The sequence below is a fragment of the Phascolarctos cinereus genome, unplaced genomic scaffold, assembly GCF_003287225.1.
Source record: "Phascolarctos cinereus isolate Bilbo 61053 unplaced genomic scaffold, phaCin_HiC Scaffold_4;HRSCAF=312, whole genome shotgun sequence".
Taxonomy (NCBI): Eukaryota; Metazoa; Chordata; class Mammalia; order Diprotodontia; family Phascolarctidae; genus Phascolarctos; species Phascolarctos cinereus.
In genome coordinates, this window is record NW_027555847.1 from 505,156,432 (window position 1) to 505,173,342 (window position 16,911).

The 16,911-nt window shown below is 39.1% G+C and overlaps 1 protein-coding gene across 1 annotated transcript in view; it reads right to left on the minus strand.

The window, feature by feature from the left end:
• The window catches only part of COLEC12 (collectin subfamily member 12), a 233,437-nt gene that overhangs the window by 45,391 nt on the left and 171,135 nt on the right, over positions 1-16,911 (minus strand). The window contains 1 exon segment of the mRNA XM_020970676.2: positions 402-524. Coding sequence (XP_020826335.1) covers positions 402-524 — 123 coding nt within the window.

The following is a 16,911-nucleotide window of genomic DNA, read 5'->3' on the forward strand; positions in this document are numbered from 1 at the left end:
TAGCCATGGAGATTTTTTATTTTATTTGGCCACCATCACTGTGGCTTTACTGTGTGCTGGCTCCAAGGTTTTCATATGACCGCTAAGATAGGACAGGAAAAGACTAAGGAAGACAGTGTAGCTGGAAATGATAATTCACTTCACAGACAAGGAAAATTATACAACACCAAAGGCCTAAAAAACCAAAAATCCTCACATAGGAGAGAATCATCACTGAAATCACTGATGTTTTTGCCCTTTAGACAATATGGCTATCCTAAAGTGATGAGTACAGAGCCTGAAGTTATGTTACTAAGTTTAATATAAATAAGACACTTAATTTTTATATTTGTAGATAAATCACTTTTCATTTCATAGTTAGTTAACTTGCTATTGGAAAGGAAAATTCATATGGTACATACCTTTGTATCCAAGAATGGCTACTGTGATTGTTAACAAGGCACACAGAATATATAATAATATGATAGAAAACTTCAGGGCCCAATTATTTTTACATTTGGTACATTGTGTTCCTTCTTGAATACCTGTAAGAGAAGATATATTTTAAGAACTGTGCCCAGCAATGTTATTTTGAAGTTTTTAGTCTAGTATGTATTCAAATACACAGAATGATTAAGAGGATCAAACCATATATACAAAGACACTACATTTGTGTATCTATACTAAGAGTAATGGGGTAGCTAGGTAGTGCAGTAGATAGAGGGCAGGCCTGGAGTCAGGAAGACCTGGGTTTAAATCCAGCCTCAGACACTTACTAGCTGTGTTACCCTTTACAAGTCACTTAACCCTGTTTGTCTCGGTTTCCTCATCTGTCAAATGAGTGGAGAAGGAAATGGCAAACCATTTCAGTATCTTTGCCAAAGAAACTTCTAATGGGGTCATGAAGAGTTGGACATGATTGAACAATAACAGCTACAAGTAGTATTTTAAAAATGGATATATTCTTGACGTATCATGTCAGCAATATGAAGGACTCTCCATATGCAATAATGATTATATTCCATACGATTAGGAACTAGTACATGGTTTTATTTCATGGCATGGAACAAAGTCTCACTATAATAATAATATTTCAGTGATAATTGCTACGACCAAAATATTTCAAATCCAAGTCCATTTATTTTTAGCAATATTTGACAAAAGAAACTTTTTAGCACAGTGGAAGAGTCTAGATTTTGTTGTTGTTGTTCAGTTATTTCAGTCATGTCTTGCTATTTCCTTAATTTTACAGATGAGAAAACTGAGGCAAACAGGGTTAAGTGACTTGCCCGTGGTCACATAGCTAGTAAGTGTCTGAGGTCAGATTTGAGCTCAGGGAGATGAGTCTTCTTGACTCCATGCCTGGCATTCTATCCACTCTGCCACCTAGCTACCTGTAACAGTCTAGACTGCTGCAGGTTCCCCACCCCCAGGCTACATAGCGTCCTTTGGAATTTGTTGTAATGGAATCTCAGTTACAATAGAAAAAATTCCAGACCTGTGATTTTACTGGCTTAAGGAATTTCTGGTGAGTAAACTTCCTCTACCAATCAGCAGCTGATTTGTGCTATTGGTAACTGTTAGAGAGTCACTGATGAACTGAGAGGTTAAATGACTTTCCCATGGGTCAGTACACATCAGAGGCCAAATTTGAGCCCAGGTTTTCTTGGTTCTGAGGCTAGCTAGTCCTCTATAACGTGCTGCCTCTCAGTAAAAAACATAGATCATTTTGTTAAAAAAATTTTTTTTTAATTAAAAAAATTATTTTTCATAGATCCTTTTAAAACCAGAATGTTTAATTAACCATTGTATTTGGACAGTGAAGATCTGTAAGATATAGAACCCTAGTCTGTATTTATAAGTCATGGTCTGGTTTTGGGACGAAGAGTTTGCTTTCTTGGCGTGAGGGAGTAAAGTTTGAGTGTCTAGTTGTTTCAGCCTGTTAAAGAACATACTGGTCCGAGTAGTGACCAGCTGTCATTCCTATAAGTACATACAGAGAGTAAACCATAAAGGGAGAAATTTCCATCCAAATCGATGCGAAATACAGGAGAGAGACATTAGATATTTTAATGTGAAAATCATGTTGCAAAGACTATCAGGAATGTATTTGTTTTCTTGATCTGTTTTCCTATGTGCCTCTTACTAACAGTGCCCCTTGGGAGTAACAGTACTTAAGTGACTGATCGATTGTAATTGTGCTCAATAATTCTTGATGGATAAATGATGGAGATTAAGCAAGAGCTGAAGTTATTCTCCTTCAGCTGGCAATTTTATACACAGCAACATTCTTTGCGGGAAAAGCATCTTCGGCCCTGTTTGTTGTAAAATGATGAGAAAAACAGACTTATAATGACTGAAATTTAAGTTCTTGGGCACACCCATGCCTTCTTGTGTCACATGCCTCTGGGCCGTAGGCAAAAGTTGAATGGATTCAACCTGGTGATTTCGCTGCTTAAGACAAACAATTTGGATCAAATATTTGCTGACCCAATGCCTTCATTTTTCATTTGGCAATCAATTGTGTTGACCATACGGACAAGCATAAGCCAGGTTCTATACACTCCAATTTTCCCTTCCTTCACCCTTCCCCACCCCACTCTTTCTGGGAGAGGAAAACTCTTGCTTACTTGTAAAGTAATCAGGATCCTTTTATGAAATGTGATATGCTTTGATACTCTGATGTTTTCAGCATACTCAGCCTTTATTTCCTGACCCTAAGATTTCCTATAGATTCTTAATGACCTCTACCTTTACTTGTTGGCTCTCTTCGCATGCTTTCCCTCTAACAAGCGTTTTCAGCAAAAACTCATCAGGCATATTATGTACAATGATCTATGCTAAGGGAGGTGACATAGTCACATATGAGGTGTAGGAAGATTACTCTGGCTGATGTATGAAGGATAGATCTTGCCTCTGATGAAGAGGTGGCTCTTCTCGCCAAGGCAAACCTCTCTACATGGATCCTATCTCCTCCATCTTTTCCAGAAGATCGCCCCTACAATCATTTCTTCTCTCTCTCTCTCTCTCTCTCTCTCTCTCTCTCTCTCTCTCTCTCTCTCTCTCTCTCTCTTCTCTCTCTCTCTCTCTCTCTCTAATTTCAGTCTCTCCCTACCTTCTGGCTCCTTTCCTTCTGCCTCCAAACATGTCTATGTCTCTCCCATCCTTAAAAAGCACCCTTCCCAGAACTGCTGCTAACTTATTGCCCCTATTTCTTTTCCTCTTCTTGGCTAAATTCCATGAGATCTATAACTGATATATAACCAATTCCTATAATAATTGATATATAAACAAATTCCTTGAGATCTATAATTGATGCCTCCACCTCCTCACCTCTCACTCAGTTATCAATCCTGGTTTCCAACTTCATCATTCAATTGAATCTGACCTTTCCGAAGTTACTGATGATCTCTTAATTGGCAAATCTATTCTCACTCTTCTTGACTTCTTTGCAACTTTTGATACTGGATCACCATCTCCTCCTGGATACTTTTCTCTCTAAGTTTTCATGACTTAGAGAAAAGTCTATTCTCTCCTGGTTCTTCTACTTGTCTGACCACTCCTTTCTCAGTCTCTTTTGCTGGATATTCTTCTATGTCCTGCCTACTACCTGTAGGTGACCCCCAAGGTTCTAATCTGGGCCCTTTTTTCCCTCTATACTATCTCACTTGGTGAGCTCATCAGCTACCACAGATTCAATTATTTGTCTCTTTGCAAGTGATTCCTACATCTATTTATCCAGCCATTCTTCTGAGCTCCAGTCCTGTATCATCAACTGCCTTTTGGATATCTCAAGTTCAACAAGATTGAAACTAAACTCATCTTTCTCCTCAAATTTTCTCCTCTTCCCAACTTTTCTATTGCTATTGAGGGCACCACCACCATCAGACTCCACCTCAGCTCACCCTTGACTCATCCTTCTCACCTCATTTGTCCAATTCATCACCAAATCTTGTTTCTTCTTTCATAATGTATATATATGCCCTGATTTCTACTCACACAGCCAGAACCCTATGTTTGGCATTTAAAGCCTGTTACGACTTGGTCCTTTTCCACCATTCTAGTACTCTTATACTTTACTCCCCTTCATACACCTAAAAATGCAGTCATGCTTGTCTACTTACTGTTCCTCACCCAGGACACCCCATTTCCCGTCTCTGCTTTTGTGTTGGCTATCCCCCAAGCCTGGAATGCTTTCCTTACCCAGCTCTGTGTCTTAATTTTTGGCTTCTTTCAAGACTTAACTTAAATCCTACCTTCTCTGGGGAGCCTCTTCCAGACCCCTCTCCTCTTTCCTTATTGTCTTTCCTCTGAGACCACCTTCCATCTACTTTATACATGTATAGATATGTGTGTGTATATATATATATATGTCTATATATATATGTATGTCTACATATATATATAGACATACATATATATGTCTTATATCTACCTAGTTATTTACCTGTTGTCTCTCTCATTAGAATGTGAGCTCCTGGAGAGCAAAGACAGTATTTTGCCTCTCACTATATCCACAGTGCTTAGCACAGTGTCTGACACATAGTTAATGCTTAATATGTGCTTGATGTCTGACTGGATTGGACAAGGGAAGAGAATGGAGGAAGCAGACATATTAGCTGTAACAATAAGTCTACGCAAGAGGTAATGAGTGCTTGAACTAGGATGATAGCAGTGGAAGAGGAGAGAGGATGGATGTGAGAAGTATTGGGGAGGTAGAATCAAAAGGATATGGTAATTGATTAGAGGTGGTAAGGGAGAGGAATGAGTTAAAGATGGCTCAAAGGTTTTTTAGCCTGGGTGATTATAAGAATGGTGGTGACAATGACAAAAATAGAGAAGTGAGAAGGAATGAAGATAGCCTTTAGAGGAGAAATGAGCTCAGTTTTGGACATGGTGAGTTTGAGATATTGGCAGGACACCCAGGTGATGATATCTAGCTGGAAATGCAGGAGTGGAACTCAGAGACTGGGGATACTACATTGGAGTCAATTGCATAGAAGTGATAACTGAAGACATAGGAATGGTTGTAGTTGCCAAGAGGAGAGAGTGTAGAGAAGAGGGTGGAGGGGATGGATTTCAGAGTTCAGAGAAAGGATAACTAGAATCTTGTGGCCCAAGTTTTTATAGGCTCAAGGATGATGCGATGCTTTCAAAAAAGAAATTCTGTTAGCAAACACATTTAGGGGACAGGGGGAAGAGGTGCAGCTCCCCAAGAGAAAAACAGATCTGGGAAACAATCTCTTTGCTAACTGATACTTTCTTATCACTTACTACAATATGATCCCTATGCATATGACTTTCAATCTCTAGCCCCACTCTCTTACCTGAGTTTAGTTTCCTATTTCTATTTGCATATTGAGCATTCTCGGTTGGACATCCTAATGTCAACTCCAACTCACCGTATTCAAACCTAAACGCATCATATTCCTTGGCAAATCAGCTGGTTCCTCCTTGCATCTTTCCCATTGCCATCAATCGTACCACCACAGAGGAAGTCAGCCTCTGAGTCACCTTTGAGTCTTTCCTTTGAACTTCACCCCCCTTCCTCCTCCCTCCTGCTCCCACTCCCCCCTTCTTTTGCCCCCATCCCCCTGCCATGCAATTCATGATTAAGACTTCTTAGTTCACCCATGTTGTCTCCAATCCTACAGGCAAAACCCTAGACTAAAATCCTCATCACTTCACTCTTGGATAACTGCAATTATCTCCTAGCTGGTTTCTCTGTCTCCCTATTGAAATTCACCTTACACATTTACTACTAGACTGTTATTATTATTCAGTCATGTCATGTCTGACCCTTTGTGATCCCATAATCAGGTCTTCTTAGCAAAGAAGTTTCCATTTCCCTCTCCAGTGGATTAAGGCAAACAAATGTTAAGTGAGTTGCCCAGGGTCACATAGCTAATAAATGTCTGAGGCTGCATTTGAACTCAGGTCTTCCCGACTCTAGGTCCAGTGCTCTATCCACAGAGCCATCTAGCTGCCTTCACTACTACACTAAACTTTCTCAAATAGTAATTTCATCATATCACTGTCTCACCTAAAAACAATAAAAATGTCCATATTAACTACAGAATAATGTGAATTTTCCTGGGTCAGGCAAATCAGAGTCTTTCTGTAATCTGGCCCAAACTTCTCCATCCAATTCTCACCAGTCCTTCAGAGGAAACCTTCACCCAGGCCAAACCAATCTCTTTACTACTGCTTGAAAAAGTTAAACTCATTCCTGGGCTCTGAGATTGTTTAGATTATTCCTCATACTTAGAACATCCTGCTCTTTACCTATCTAAAGAGTACCCTTAATTCAAGGACCAATACCCCAAGTGTTTCCTGATGTCTTTTCTGAATATTCTGACCAACAGTGGTCTTCCACATCCTTTGTATTGAATGGCCAAACCTTTTCTTTTGGCATTTAATCATGGGTTTCTTTACAGGACTACTTAATTCATGTATGTATATTCTTCTCCTATTTGGATTTTAAGTTCTAGCATTTGTAAGGGGGGTTTGGCACATTCTTCAGCTACCTAAGATGGAATCACTCACATCGGGGTACCTGATTCTGGGAGAACAGATGACTTTAGAATGCATGAACATCTTTATTGGTCTACCACATGGCTGGGAGCTGCCCTTTTTCCATTGGACATGTGGCTGAGTAGTTTGCATCTTTAAAACTGCCTGAATATAGTTGGGGCTTTTCTGCATTCTTCTCTGAGGATGAAGGATTCTTTCATGACAGATGGCATTGTGTAGTAACAGGTGAAGGAAGGCCCAAAGGCTACCTCCTTCCTCCAATTCTTCCCCCTAATCCCCCTTTGGGCCACATGTCCCCGAGAAATGGGCCTAGGATTTTGACTTTTTCCTTTGTCCTTTTCTGTTCCAGGTGGAGGGAATGGAATCTCTGACCTGGAAACTTGAGCTATGGAGTCCAGGAATCCAGGCCAATGCTGCAGACAGCCCAGAAGCAAAAGCCTGAGGAACAAAGGTCCAGGGCCCAGGAGCCTGAATTTGGTGGAACTAATGCTATGTAGAAACTGAGCTAATCTGCAAGCCTGAACTTCCTACCCTTCCCGGTGACAGAGTTAGTATGGTAGGGAGTGGGTGGTGGTGAGTGGATTATGCCCTTTGAGATGTTAAGGGTAATGTTTATGTATTTGTCCTCACTATATCTTTGAAGTAAATATTTCTTTGTAAAAGTGAATCCATTGTTAAGTGGTTAAATGAAACTAGGACGCTAATCAATGGACACCTAAAATGAGGAGAACACAATCAGCAGAAGCTCAAGCCAATGGTAGAGAAGAGAGATTCCTTAAACCCCTCAGGTTACTGGAGAACTCTGTGTGTAGTAAAATGTAAAAGACATGGCCCTGAGAAAATGAGGCTAAAGTCAAATATGAGACACATTTCTTTTGGATACTCTGAAGCACCTAGCATGATACTAGGCATATAATTGGCACTCAACAAATACTTACTAAATGAACGAATGAATGAATGAGCTAAACACAACTGGACAAGGTTGGAGGCCCCCTGAAGCTGTACAGAGGACTTCCAGTGGTATAAAACAGGAACTTGTGCTTTTACCTTTCATCGCTTTAATAGGCGTTACTCTAGCCCAAGTCAAATTTTAGATACAGACTGCATTATTCATTTACTGACACAAACTCACCTATATTGTGCAGTCTCCATAGTCCCATACCCATTGTCTCTTTTTTTCTTTTAAAAAATGGTTAAATTTCCCAGAAAAAACCCAAGCAATTATTTAAGGAACACACATTCTTTACAATGGGGTTAGGTATCACCCAACCTCAATGTCGTAGTAAAGATGCTTTTGAAATTGGCTGATAGAGAATGAACTATAGGCATGTAGTCAAAGAGCCTTGTGCTGCTTTCCTTCCTTCCCATGTCACATCAGCATGTACTACTGTAAAACACAGAGGCACAAAATGGGGGCTCGTCCTTGGGAGATCTCAAATACAGAGAGATTGGAAGACATATTTTGAAAAATTTCTCTGTGTTCAAATTTTAGGACTCAAGTGTATTATTTTTCCACTCCTCTCCTCTCTGATCTATTATACTGATTTGGAAGAAGTTCAGAACCAATGAAAGACTGTTGTCCCTGAGGATAATAAATGAAAATCACCCATTAGGGGAACTAGTTTTTAGCAATCGTAAAATATTAGAGCTGCAAGGGACCTTAGAGAGAACATAGATCAACTCTTATTTTACAGAAAAGGAAACTGAGGCACAGAGCGGTGAAGTGACTTGATCAATACTGCAGAGTTAATTAGTGGCAGAGTCGCTCAGACTAAATCCTGGGACAAAAACCCAGGTCTTCTGACTCCCACCCTGGTGTTCTTTCAGCTAGATAATACTCTTGCTATTGCTTTGAGCTTTGGACTCTCAGCACTATATCAAATACATATGGTATTAATGCAGACTGGCTCCCAGACATTTGTCACTGGTTTGCATTCCGAAGAGCCAGGGTCACTTCCTCACGATGTGCATTTCTCTCTGTTGACTTTATCAGCATTTAATCAATATCAGATGGCACCTCACGGGCCCCTGTTCCACTTGACACACTTTCTCTCTGTTTTTTTCCTCCCGTGACTTATTTTTAATAAGAATTCTGTTTTCTCTTTCTCTGTCTGCCCTCCACTGGGAGGACATCTGGCCAAACACACTAACGCTTGCTACAAAGAGATCCTGCTGGCTCATATATCTGGGGGACCCCCCTTCCCCTTGAACCAAGATGGCCACAAAAACATGCAAGAGAGACATCCCCCTGTTACCAGTTTTTGTAGTGTTTATTTTCTTAGCATTACTTTCAAGATACTAGGGACTTTGTTCTCACATGGGGGTTCCTGAGAATAGGGGGAAGGAGGAAGACACCCATCTGCAGATTCCTGATTACTTGTTCTGCAGAGGGTTGAAGATAAGAGATTCTACTTCAGGAAGCGAAGCATTTTTGCCCTCTGCCCCTGAGAGATTTGGCTTATCAAAAAACCTGGCCCAGACAGCATATGGAAGCCTGTGTATTGTCCTCACACTTGGCCCTATGGAAACATTTCCCACTGAACTCATTTTTTGGCTCTTGTTTTATACATCTTAAATAATCCAAGTTTCTGGTGCAAGGTGAAGTTTGGGGACTAATTCGAGCTATAGGCATCTTGTTTAACTCATTGAGTATCCTCCTGGAGAACCATAAAGGTTAAGAATTTAGCCCCATTGTCAAAACTCCAAGTACCCTACAGTAATGTGTCCCATGATACATATCTAAAGTGAAAAGAAGAAAGAGGGGGAGGAAATGTTTAGGGAGATTGCCTCAAACTCGACTGGAAGGATAATGCACGGAGACAAATATTTCAACATTGAGGAGAATTCCTTTCTGCTATGGTTCTCCATAAAGAACCCTCCCTAAGCTTGTGGTCCAGGTTTCATTCCAGTCTGTGATTCAGAATAATTTTTGGAAAAAATATAACTCAGCCCCCTCACCCCCACCCCAACCCAGCCAATCTATGTTTACTAACGTTTCTTTTTCTATATCCATCATCAGTTAGGGGACTTAGGCTCTTTCCTGAAGGTGGATAAATGCTGACAAATGCCCTTCCTCACTGGGAAAGTGGGCAAATTTTATAGGGCTTGGTATGTATGGGTAGCTACTGGGTCTGTTTTAATTATCACAAGTACACATCTGAGCTGGATCATTACATGGATCAGATTACTGAAGTCAAGCCTCAGAAAGCTGGTAGGTTTCAGAATCCAGTAAACCACATGATTGGATCTGAGATTTGACATTTCTTTTTAATGTGGCTATTTATAAAGTTATCAGTCTACTACCTAGTGGTGTATTCCCATAAGCCTTGGAGAGTGATCTGGCTCTAGAGCCAGAATTGATGATTCAAATCGATTCATATAATTAATATGCACTCAAAGGCAACAAAGTAGTAGAGTGACTAAAGTCACAATCAGCCACTTCAACATTACTAGATGCCACTAGAACAGAAATGAAGTATAAGAAACATTTGATTTTAGCTGACAAAGTATTAGCTTTTTCTTTTTATAATGGCTATCTACTAAATGACAGGACATTTATTTAGTAAAAAATTTTTTAAAAAAATTATTTATTAGTTAGTAATTTAGTTTTCAAAATGTCATTCTCTGCTTTGGACATCCGTTCACCTTGCTATGCCAATTTTCCTAGACCATGTGGAAAATCATGAAAATGGGAACAGGACAGGGATTGGAAATGAAAATCACTTTCTGTAGAAAGTAAACAAAGCAAGACAGTGTTTCTTTATTTATTAAAAATATATTCAGACTAGGAAAAATATTAAAAAAGAAGGTTTTACGAGAGACCAAACACCTCAGTTTTCACCCCAAGCTTTGAATTCTATGCACTTAAAGAGGATAGAGTTTTGGCATCAAGGAAAGCTTCATCTCCAGGAGAAGCAGCACAAAGACCTAAACCTAGCTTGGTCTCAGTGATTCATTAAAAATAAAACAAACAAAATAGGGAAGGCATGAAAGTAGTCCTTTTCAAAGATACGCTCAGTGAGACTTTCTTGCCTTTACATAGAGTCTCACAGGAACGCCATTATTTCTCTCAAGTGGTTTTCATTTGCATCATGAGAAATTTCTCCTTGCCTACACCAAACACAAATGCTCTCATTGCTAGGAGAGCTCTCCCCACTGACTGTGCTGCCCAACCAACTTGTCTCACGTCTTTGTATATTCCAGTTGGTTTTCTTTTTTGGCTCAGTTCCTGTTCACTTTATTCCAAGGACGTTGAATGAATTGTCCACTGTCTTAATGATACATTTCAACAGCCCTAACTTTTTCATTATATGGCAAACAACAGGGCAAACAATGCCTTACTGTGATTAGATACTGAATCTCTTAATTAAAAGGGTACATAAAAGTTTAGCCTCAGCCTGGTTACTCAGAGGCTGCTGGGTATCTAGGGCTATGACAATACACTAGACTGAATAGGTATTTTGAGGAAAGCTGGAACAAAAGCTTGGTGTGGTACATTTTACAGAAAGCCATAGGATTTAGAGCTAGAATCTAGTGCACACCCATGTCCCATTTTACAGATGAGATGTCTATAATTCAGAGAGGTTAAGTGACAAAGAGAGTAACCAGTGGAATCTGTATTCAGACCTAGGAAGCCTGACTCCAGATATGATGCTGTCTTCCCACTATGCCACATTCCAGCACATACAGTGTACAGTGAGTGAGTGGTCACCTCTTTTAATTATATGTAGCTAAAGTGGAATTTCTGAGTTCATCTCCAAATAGGAAAAGAAAAAAAAAACAAGCAAAGCCACTCAGGGAAGAGAAATTGTTGAAGCAGGTTAGACCCATGGTTTGATTAAGAGACACTCATTAAAAGGAAAGGAAAGCAAAACATCTCATGTTTTGGTAGTCAAAACTTTCTCAGAAAGGAGTAGCAAAAGCTAGACATAATAAGTCAGGTTCTCTGCCACAGTCTTAGATGGACTGCGTTGTCTCTTGTCAGTGTTTTGTGGGGACACTCTTGAAAGGGTCAGTCAATTCCCCTCTCTCTTCCAAGTAAGTAAGTTCTTATGATCTCTGACAGGAGACAGGGTTAAATCACCTTCCTACTGCCCTGAGCAAGACAAAGCCCATACGCCTTTGGCTTTTTCTAGAAAGCCAAAAAGAGGGCTGTTTATGTCTCAGGGGAAGCACTTCTAAGTGGGGTAGGAATGTTGGGGAATGTGGGATTAGGGGTGGGTGTGTTGGGAGGAGAAGGGAAGCCACAAGGCTCTTGGGAGTTTTGCTCAGGTTAAGCCTAAAACCATAGTAATGTGGCCGTGTCTGTCGAACTCTTTTGAAGTTTCTGGTATACTGGAAGAGCTCAGAGTCAAACTCCATAGGGACCAATGAGCTGTTAAAACCACGACAAATGCCAGCAGGCCAAAGACTAACCCACAGCTGGAGCTGAAGGAAACAAGGTAGAAGAGGTCACAATGGAAAGAAGGAAGTGTAGAAGAAATTGTATTAAAAAACCTGAGTTATAACAAGCTTGCCCCTAGACTCTTTCCCTTTAATCTATCCTATTTACACTAGCAAGAACTATCTTCTTTTCAAATATCATCTTGATCATGTCACTCTACTGTTAATCAGAGACTATCTAAATTCCTTAGCATGGGTTTCAAGACCTTCTTGTAAATGGCTTTCTCTTATCTTTCCACCTTCCTTCTCAGACTCTCCATTTTCATCAAGCAAACTTGCTCACTGTCCTTGGACCACTGTTTTTTATTTTTCCTTCTTAATTTTGACTTACACCATTGTTTCTGATTGAAGTGCCCCCTTCCATTAAAACAGATTCCTTTCCTCCATCAAAATCCTACTCAAAAAATCATTCTTCTGAAACCTTTCAGAATTACCCCTACTTAATTCCTGTGACCCTTGGATACTTATCTATCCATTTTGTTTGGACCTTTCCTTTGCACTAACTACGCTCTACTCCATAACATAGTTATTTGTTTACAGGACGTAGCCCTCTCTATAAGATTTTAAATCCCTTGAGGGAAGAGAATGAAAATTGAAATATAAGATTGTCTGAGTGCATAGTTTAAGGAAACAACTGTGATGTTGGGAAGCCACTAAACCCATCTGGGGCCTAGAGATCCTCATTGGCAAAGTAACGGGTTTGTATTAGACCATAGCCAAAGTCTATTTCTTTTCTGACTTCTTTGATTCTTGGGAGATATTGTAAATAATCTAAGAATGATAACCCCCACTTTATAGCTGTGGAAACTGAGGTATGGAATGGATGATTACAAAGTTGGCAAACATCTAGAAAGGAGAAGCAGTGACTACAAAGAACAAGCCTGGCTACATCAAGAACAGGTCATGTCAAACCAACCATATTTCCTTTTTTTGACACGATTACTAAACCAAAAGATGAGGGAAATGTTGTGGATATAATTGAACTAGATTTTTAAAAAGCTTTTGGTAAAGTTTCTCATACTATTTTTGTTGAGAGTATGGAGAGATGTGGACAAGATGATAATATGAGATGTTTTCAGAAGCGGTTGGATGGTAAATCCTGAAGAGTGGTTGTTCACAGTACGATGGCAGCAGATAACACAGAGACCTGTGGGTAACCCTGGCCCTGTGCTGTTTAACATTTTAAATTGGTGATTTAGATAAAGACATCTAATTTGCCGATGATGTGAAGTTTGGAGTGATAGCTAATATGCTAGCTGACTGGAATCAAGATCTAAAAAAGATATTGACAGGTTATAGCACTGGATTAAATTTAATAACATAAAATTCAACATGGATTACATCTGGGCATGAAAAATAAATGCATCAGTACAAGATGGGAGAGGCGTGGTTGGAAAGTACATATCCTGAAGAAAATCTGGAAGTTTCAGTGGACCATAAGCTCAATAAAAGTCAGCAGTGTGATATAACAGTAAAAAAAATCCCACAAAACTACTGAGCTTTTAGACTTCATTTAGAGAGGCAAAGGGAAATGGTAGTCCCACTATAGCTCTGCCTTTATTAGGCTTCATTTAGTGCTGTGTCCAGTTCAGGGCACCTTCACTTAAGAAAGAGACTGATAAGCTGGATAGTGGCTCCAGGTGGGCAATTGGAATGGTGAAGGGCCTTGAGTCCACGTTGTGTGAGGATCAATGAAAGGAACTGGGCATTTTTAGTCTGGAGAAGAGAAGACTCATGGGAAACATGATAGCCATCTTTGACATTTGAAGGATTTTTAGAGGGGAGAAGGATTAGATTTGTTCTTTTGGGCTCCAGAGGGCAGAACCAGGAGAATGTTGTAAGGAGGGAAACTTAGGCTTGATGTCAGGAAAATTTCCTAACAAATTCCTGTCTCAAAAGGAGAATAGACTTCCTTGAGAGGTCTCCTCGACGGTCTTTGAGCAGAACTCAGATGATCACTTGTCAGATGTTATAGTGAGCATTCCTTTCAGATGTGGATTGGATTAGATGGCTGCTAAGGTCCCTTCCGACTTTTGAATTTTGTGATTCTGTAATAAGAGTAAACACTCTTCAGAATAAGAAAAAATTAAACATAGAAAAGAAGACAGATCTTAGTGTTAGGATATTATAGCAACAATCTGGTTAACTGTTTTGGGACAGTTAAATTTGGACTTAGTTCTGAAACCTGAGTGAAAAATGAGTCACTTAACTGGAAATGACCTAAATGAGCAAAAGAATGCAGAAAACTAATGAGGGAAATGGGAGGGAGTTATTTTACAGGCTAATGGGACCACCAAGACTGGGAATGCAGCTTACACACAGATCCATTGAAGTAGAACCCATTCATCTAGTCACATACTCATTATTAAAATGGGACAGTCAGATGAGGAAGTAAAAAATGCACTCATTGGTCAGACAACTATGATTTTTTTAAGGCCCCAAAGTGCAAACTGGAAAATAAACCCAGAAATAAATAGTAGTACAGAGAGTTACCATTCAATTTAAACCTTTATTTCTAGATTCTGTGGTACTTCTTCCTTCCACTGATATAATCACAATCTCTTTATGCCTTAGTAAAGGCTACTTCATGAGTTACCTCACTGAAAATATTCATGCCTGGTGGCCAGTCAACAATACGTATGCCTTTCTGAACTTAACTAGGCTAGCCCTTGGCTGATAGGGACACATAACCTACCAAAAGGCTTGAATTTGAAGGGTTTTTTTTTTAGCTTGGTGTGTCCTTTCAGGATTCCTGTCCTGCTAACACAGGTTTGGAGAATTCAGAAGGACTCCTATCAGAGTAAGACTTCAGTAGCAGAGCTAATGAATAGAATAAGATGAATAAAATAGAATAATATTTCAGAGGGACTCCTGTCAGAATAAGACTTTAGTAGAAGAGCTAATGAATAGAATAATAGAATAATAAGAAAATGGACACTCATTAACTTTGCTGTTCCTTTGCAAAGGCTTCACAAATAACTGTTAAACAAAGAAGCTGATTTTTAGATGTGAGAGAAACAGTTACATTTATAGATGAACAAGTGTAAACAATTTACTTGCAAAACACCATGTAAGTAAATTTTTGAGAGCAAAACAGATGTCAGAAAAGTATTACTGCAAAATGTGCAATAGCACATTCTCCAAAGGTAATTGCTATGTTTGAGCAGACAATGAAACAACATTCAGCACAGTCACCCTAAGAATGACAGATCATCCAAACCTTGACAGTTTCAGGCTAAGATGATGCCTCTATCTGGATTGATAATATGGGTGATTTTCCACCCCATTCTGGAAGGTCTAAGTGGTTCATGTATTTTGGGAGATAGCATTGCCCAGCTGGAAGAATACTCTATTAGCTCCTTCCACAAAATAAAGAGTTTGGACTAGATGACCTTCAAAGTCCCTTCCATCTGATAACCTATAAATTCTAATAGTTGGATATATGGAGTTGATTTTTATCATGCATCCAAAGGCAACAAGAAAAATAATTTTCTGAAATTTCTGAAATATTTGGTCCTCTCATATTACAGTGCTCATGATTTGCAAAAAGACCACCATGAGAGTAATTGCAGCTTAATTACCACCATTTGTTTCAAAAGATGAAGAAACTGAGAACTTTTAGGAAGAACTCATAAAGACCCTTCAAATTAAATCAACATATACTTTGATACTCAGTGCCTTCAAGGCAAAAATGGGAATAGGAGAAATGGCAAACCCCCTGAAAAAAAAACAAACTCCAAAACCAAACACACTGGAGAATAGGGATTGAGAGTAGATTAGGAGTTAAGAATGAGAGTGGACAAAGATTGGTAGACTACACAGAAGCTTCATGCCTATTCCTCATGAATACTTTGAGAAAAAAAATAGAAGGCCCTAGATTAGATACAAATCTGATATAAATATACGAATATACTACTGATATAAATCAACAGCCAAACTAAAGAGACCAAAGAGTCTAAAATACATCTGAGCAAACTTGTGACCTACTTAGAAATCAGAGACATATGGCAGTCAAAGGTAATGCCTGTCTAGAATATCAATTCACTTGTAAAATATTACAAAGAATGGTTTCAGGAGATTATATGAAGTATCACATCATGAAACAAAGAGGAGCAGTAGACAGTAAGACTAGTTTAAAGAAAGCTTAAACCCAGCTAAGCCAAGTTGTCCCAAAGTCATTTAAGGATGAAGCTGGAAGAGGACAGCATACACAGGAAAGATGGAAAAGATCAGCAAAGATTTTTGTAACAAACTCTTTCACTATCAAAGACAGTGGAGTTACCACTAGTGCTTATAGAGAAGGTAGAAATGACATGGAAGAGAATAAAGATGGAAAAGCAGCTGAACCAGACCAAATGAACAGGGTGGGTTCACGCTGGAGGTGACAATTGTGAGGACATTGTGAGATCAATTCTCAACATATCTGAAAGAGAAGAAGATTTTGAAAGTGTGGAAACACTCTCAGACTTGATTACTACCAAAAAAGATGTAAAAAATAACATCTATAACTACTGAGCTATATGCCTATTTTATTATTTATATGAAATGTTAAGGAACATATTCTGGACTAGATTGCCTGAGTGACTTTTATTTTCTTACATTTTCAGTATATACAATAGACCAAACTGGAAAATCCATTTTTAAAGTATGTACAATCTTATTGTTAAAGGTAAACATATGTTGAGGGTATTCTTGATGAAGTTACTTAGAACGGAACAAGCAGACTTCCACTACAGATAGTCCATAGTAGAGCACATCTTTGCATCATATAGTTGATTGGAAAATGTAAACCATCACACAAATTTATGCCCTTAGTCAGAAAGTGTGTGGACCATCCTTAACCCGTCAAGACCATTAGGAAAACAACTTTAGGCTTGGGCTTTATTAATGATAGGTCGGCAACATCACCATTGCACAAAAAAAGGCAAGGAAGGTTCTACTATTATCCTGTAGAGC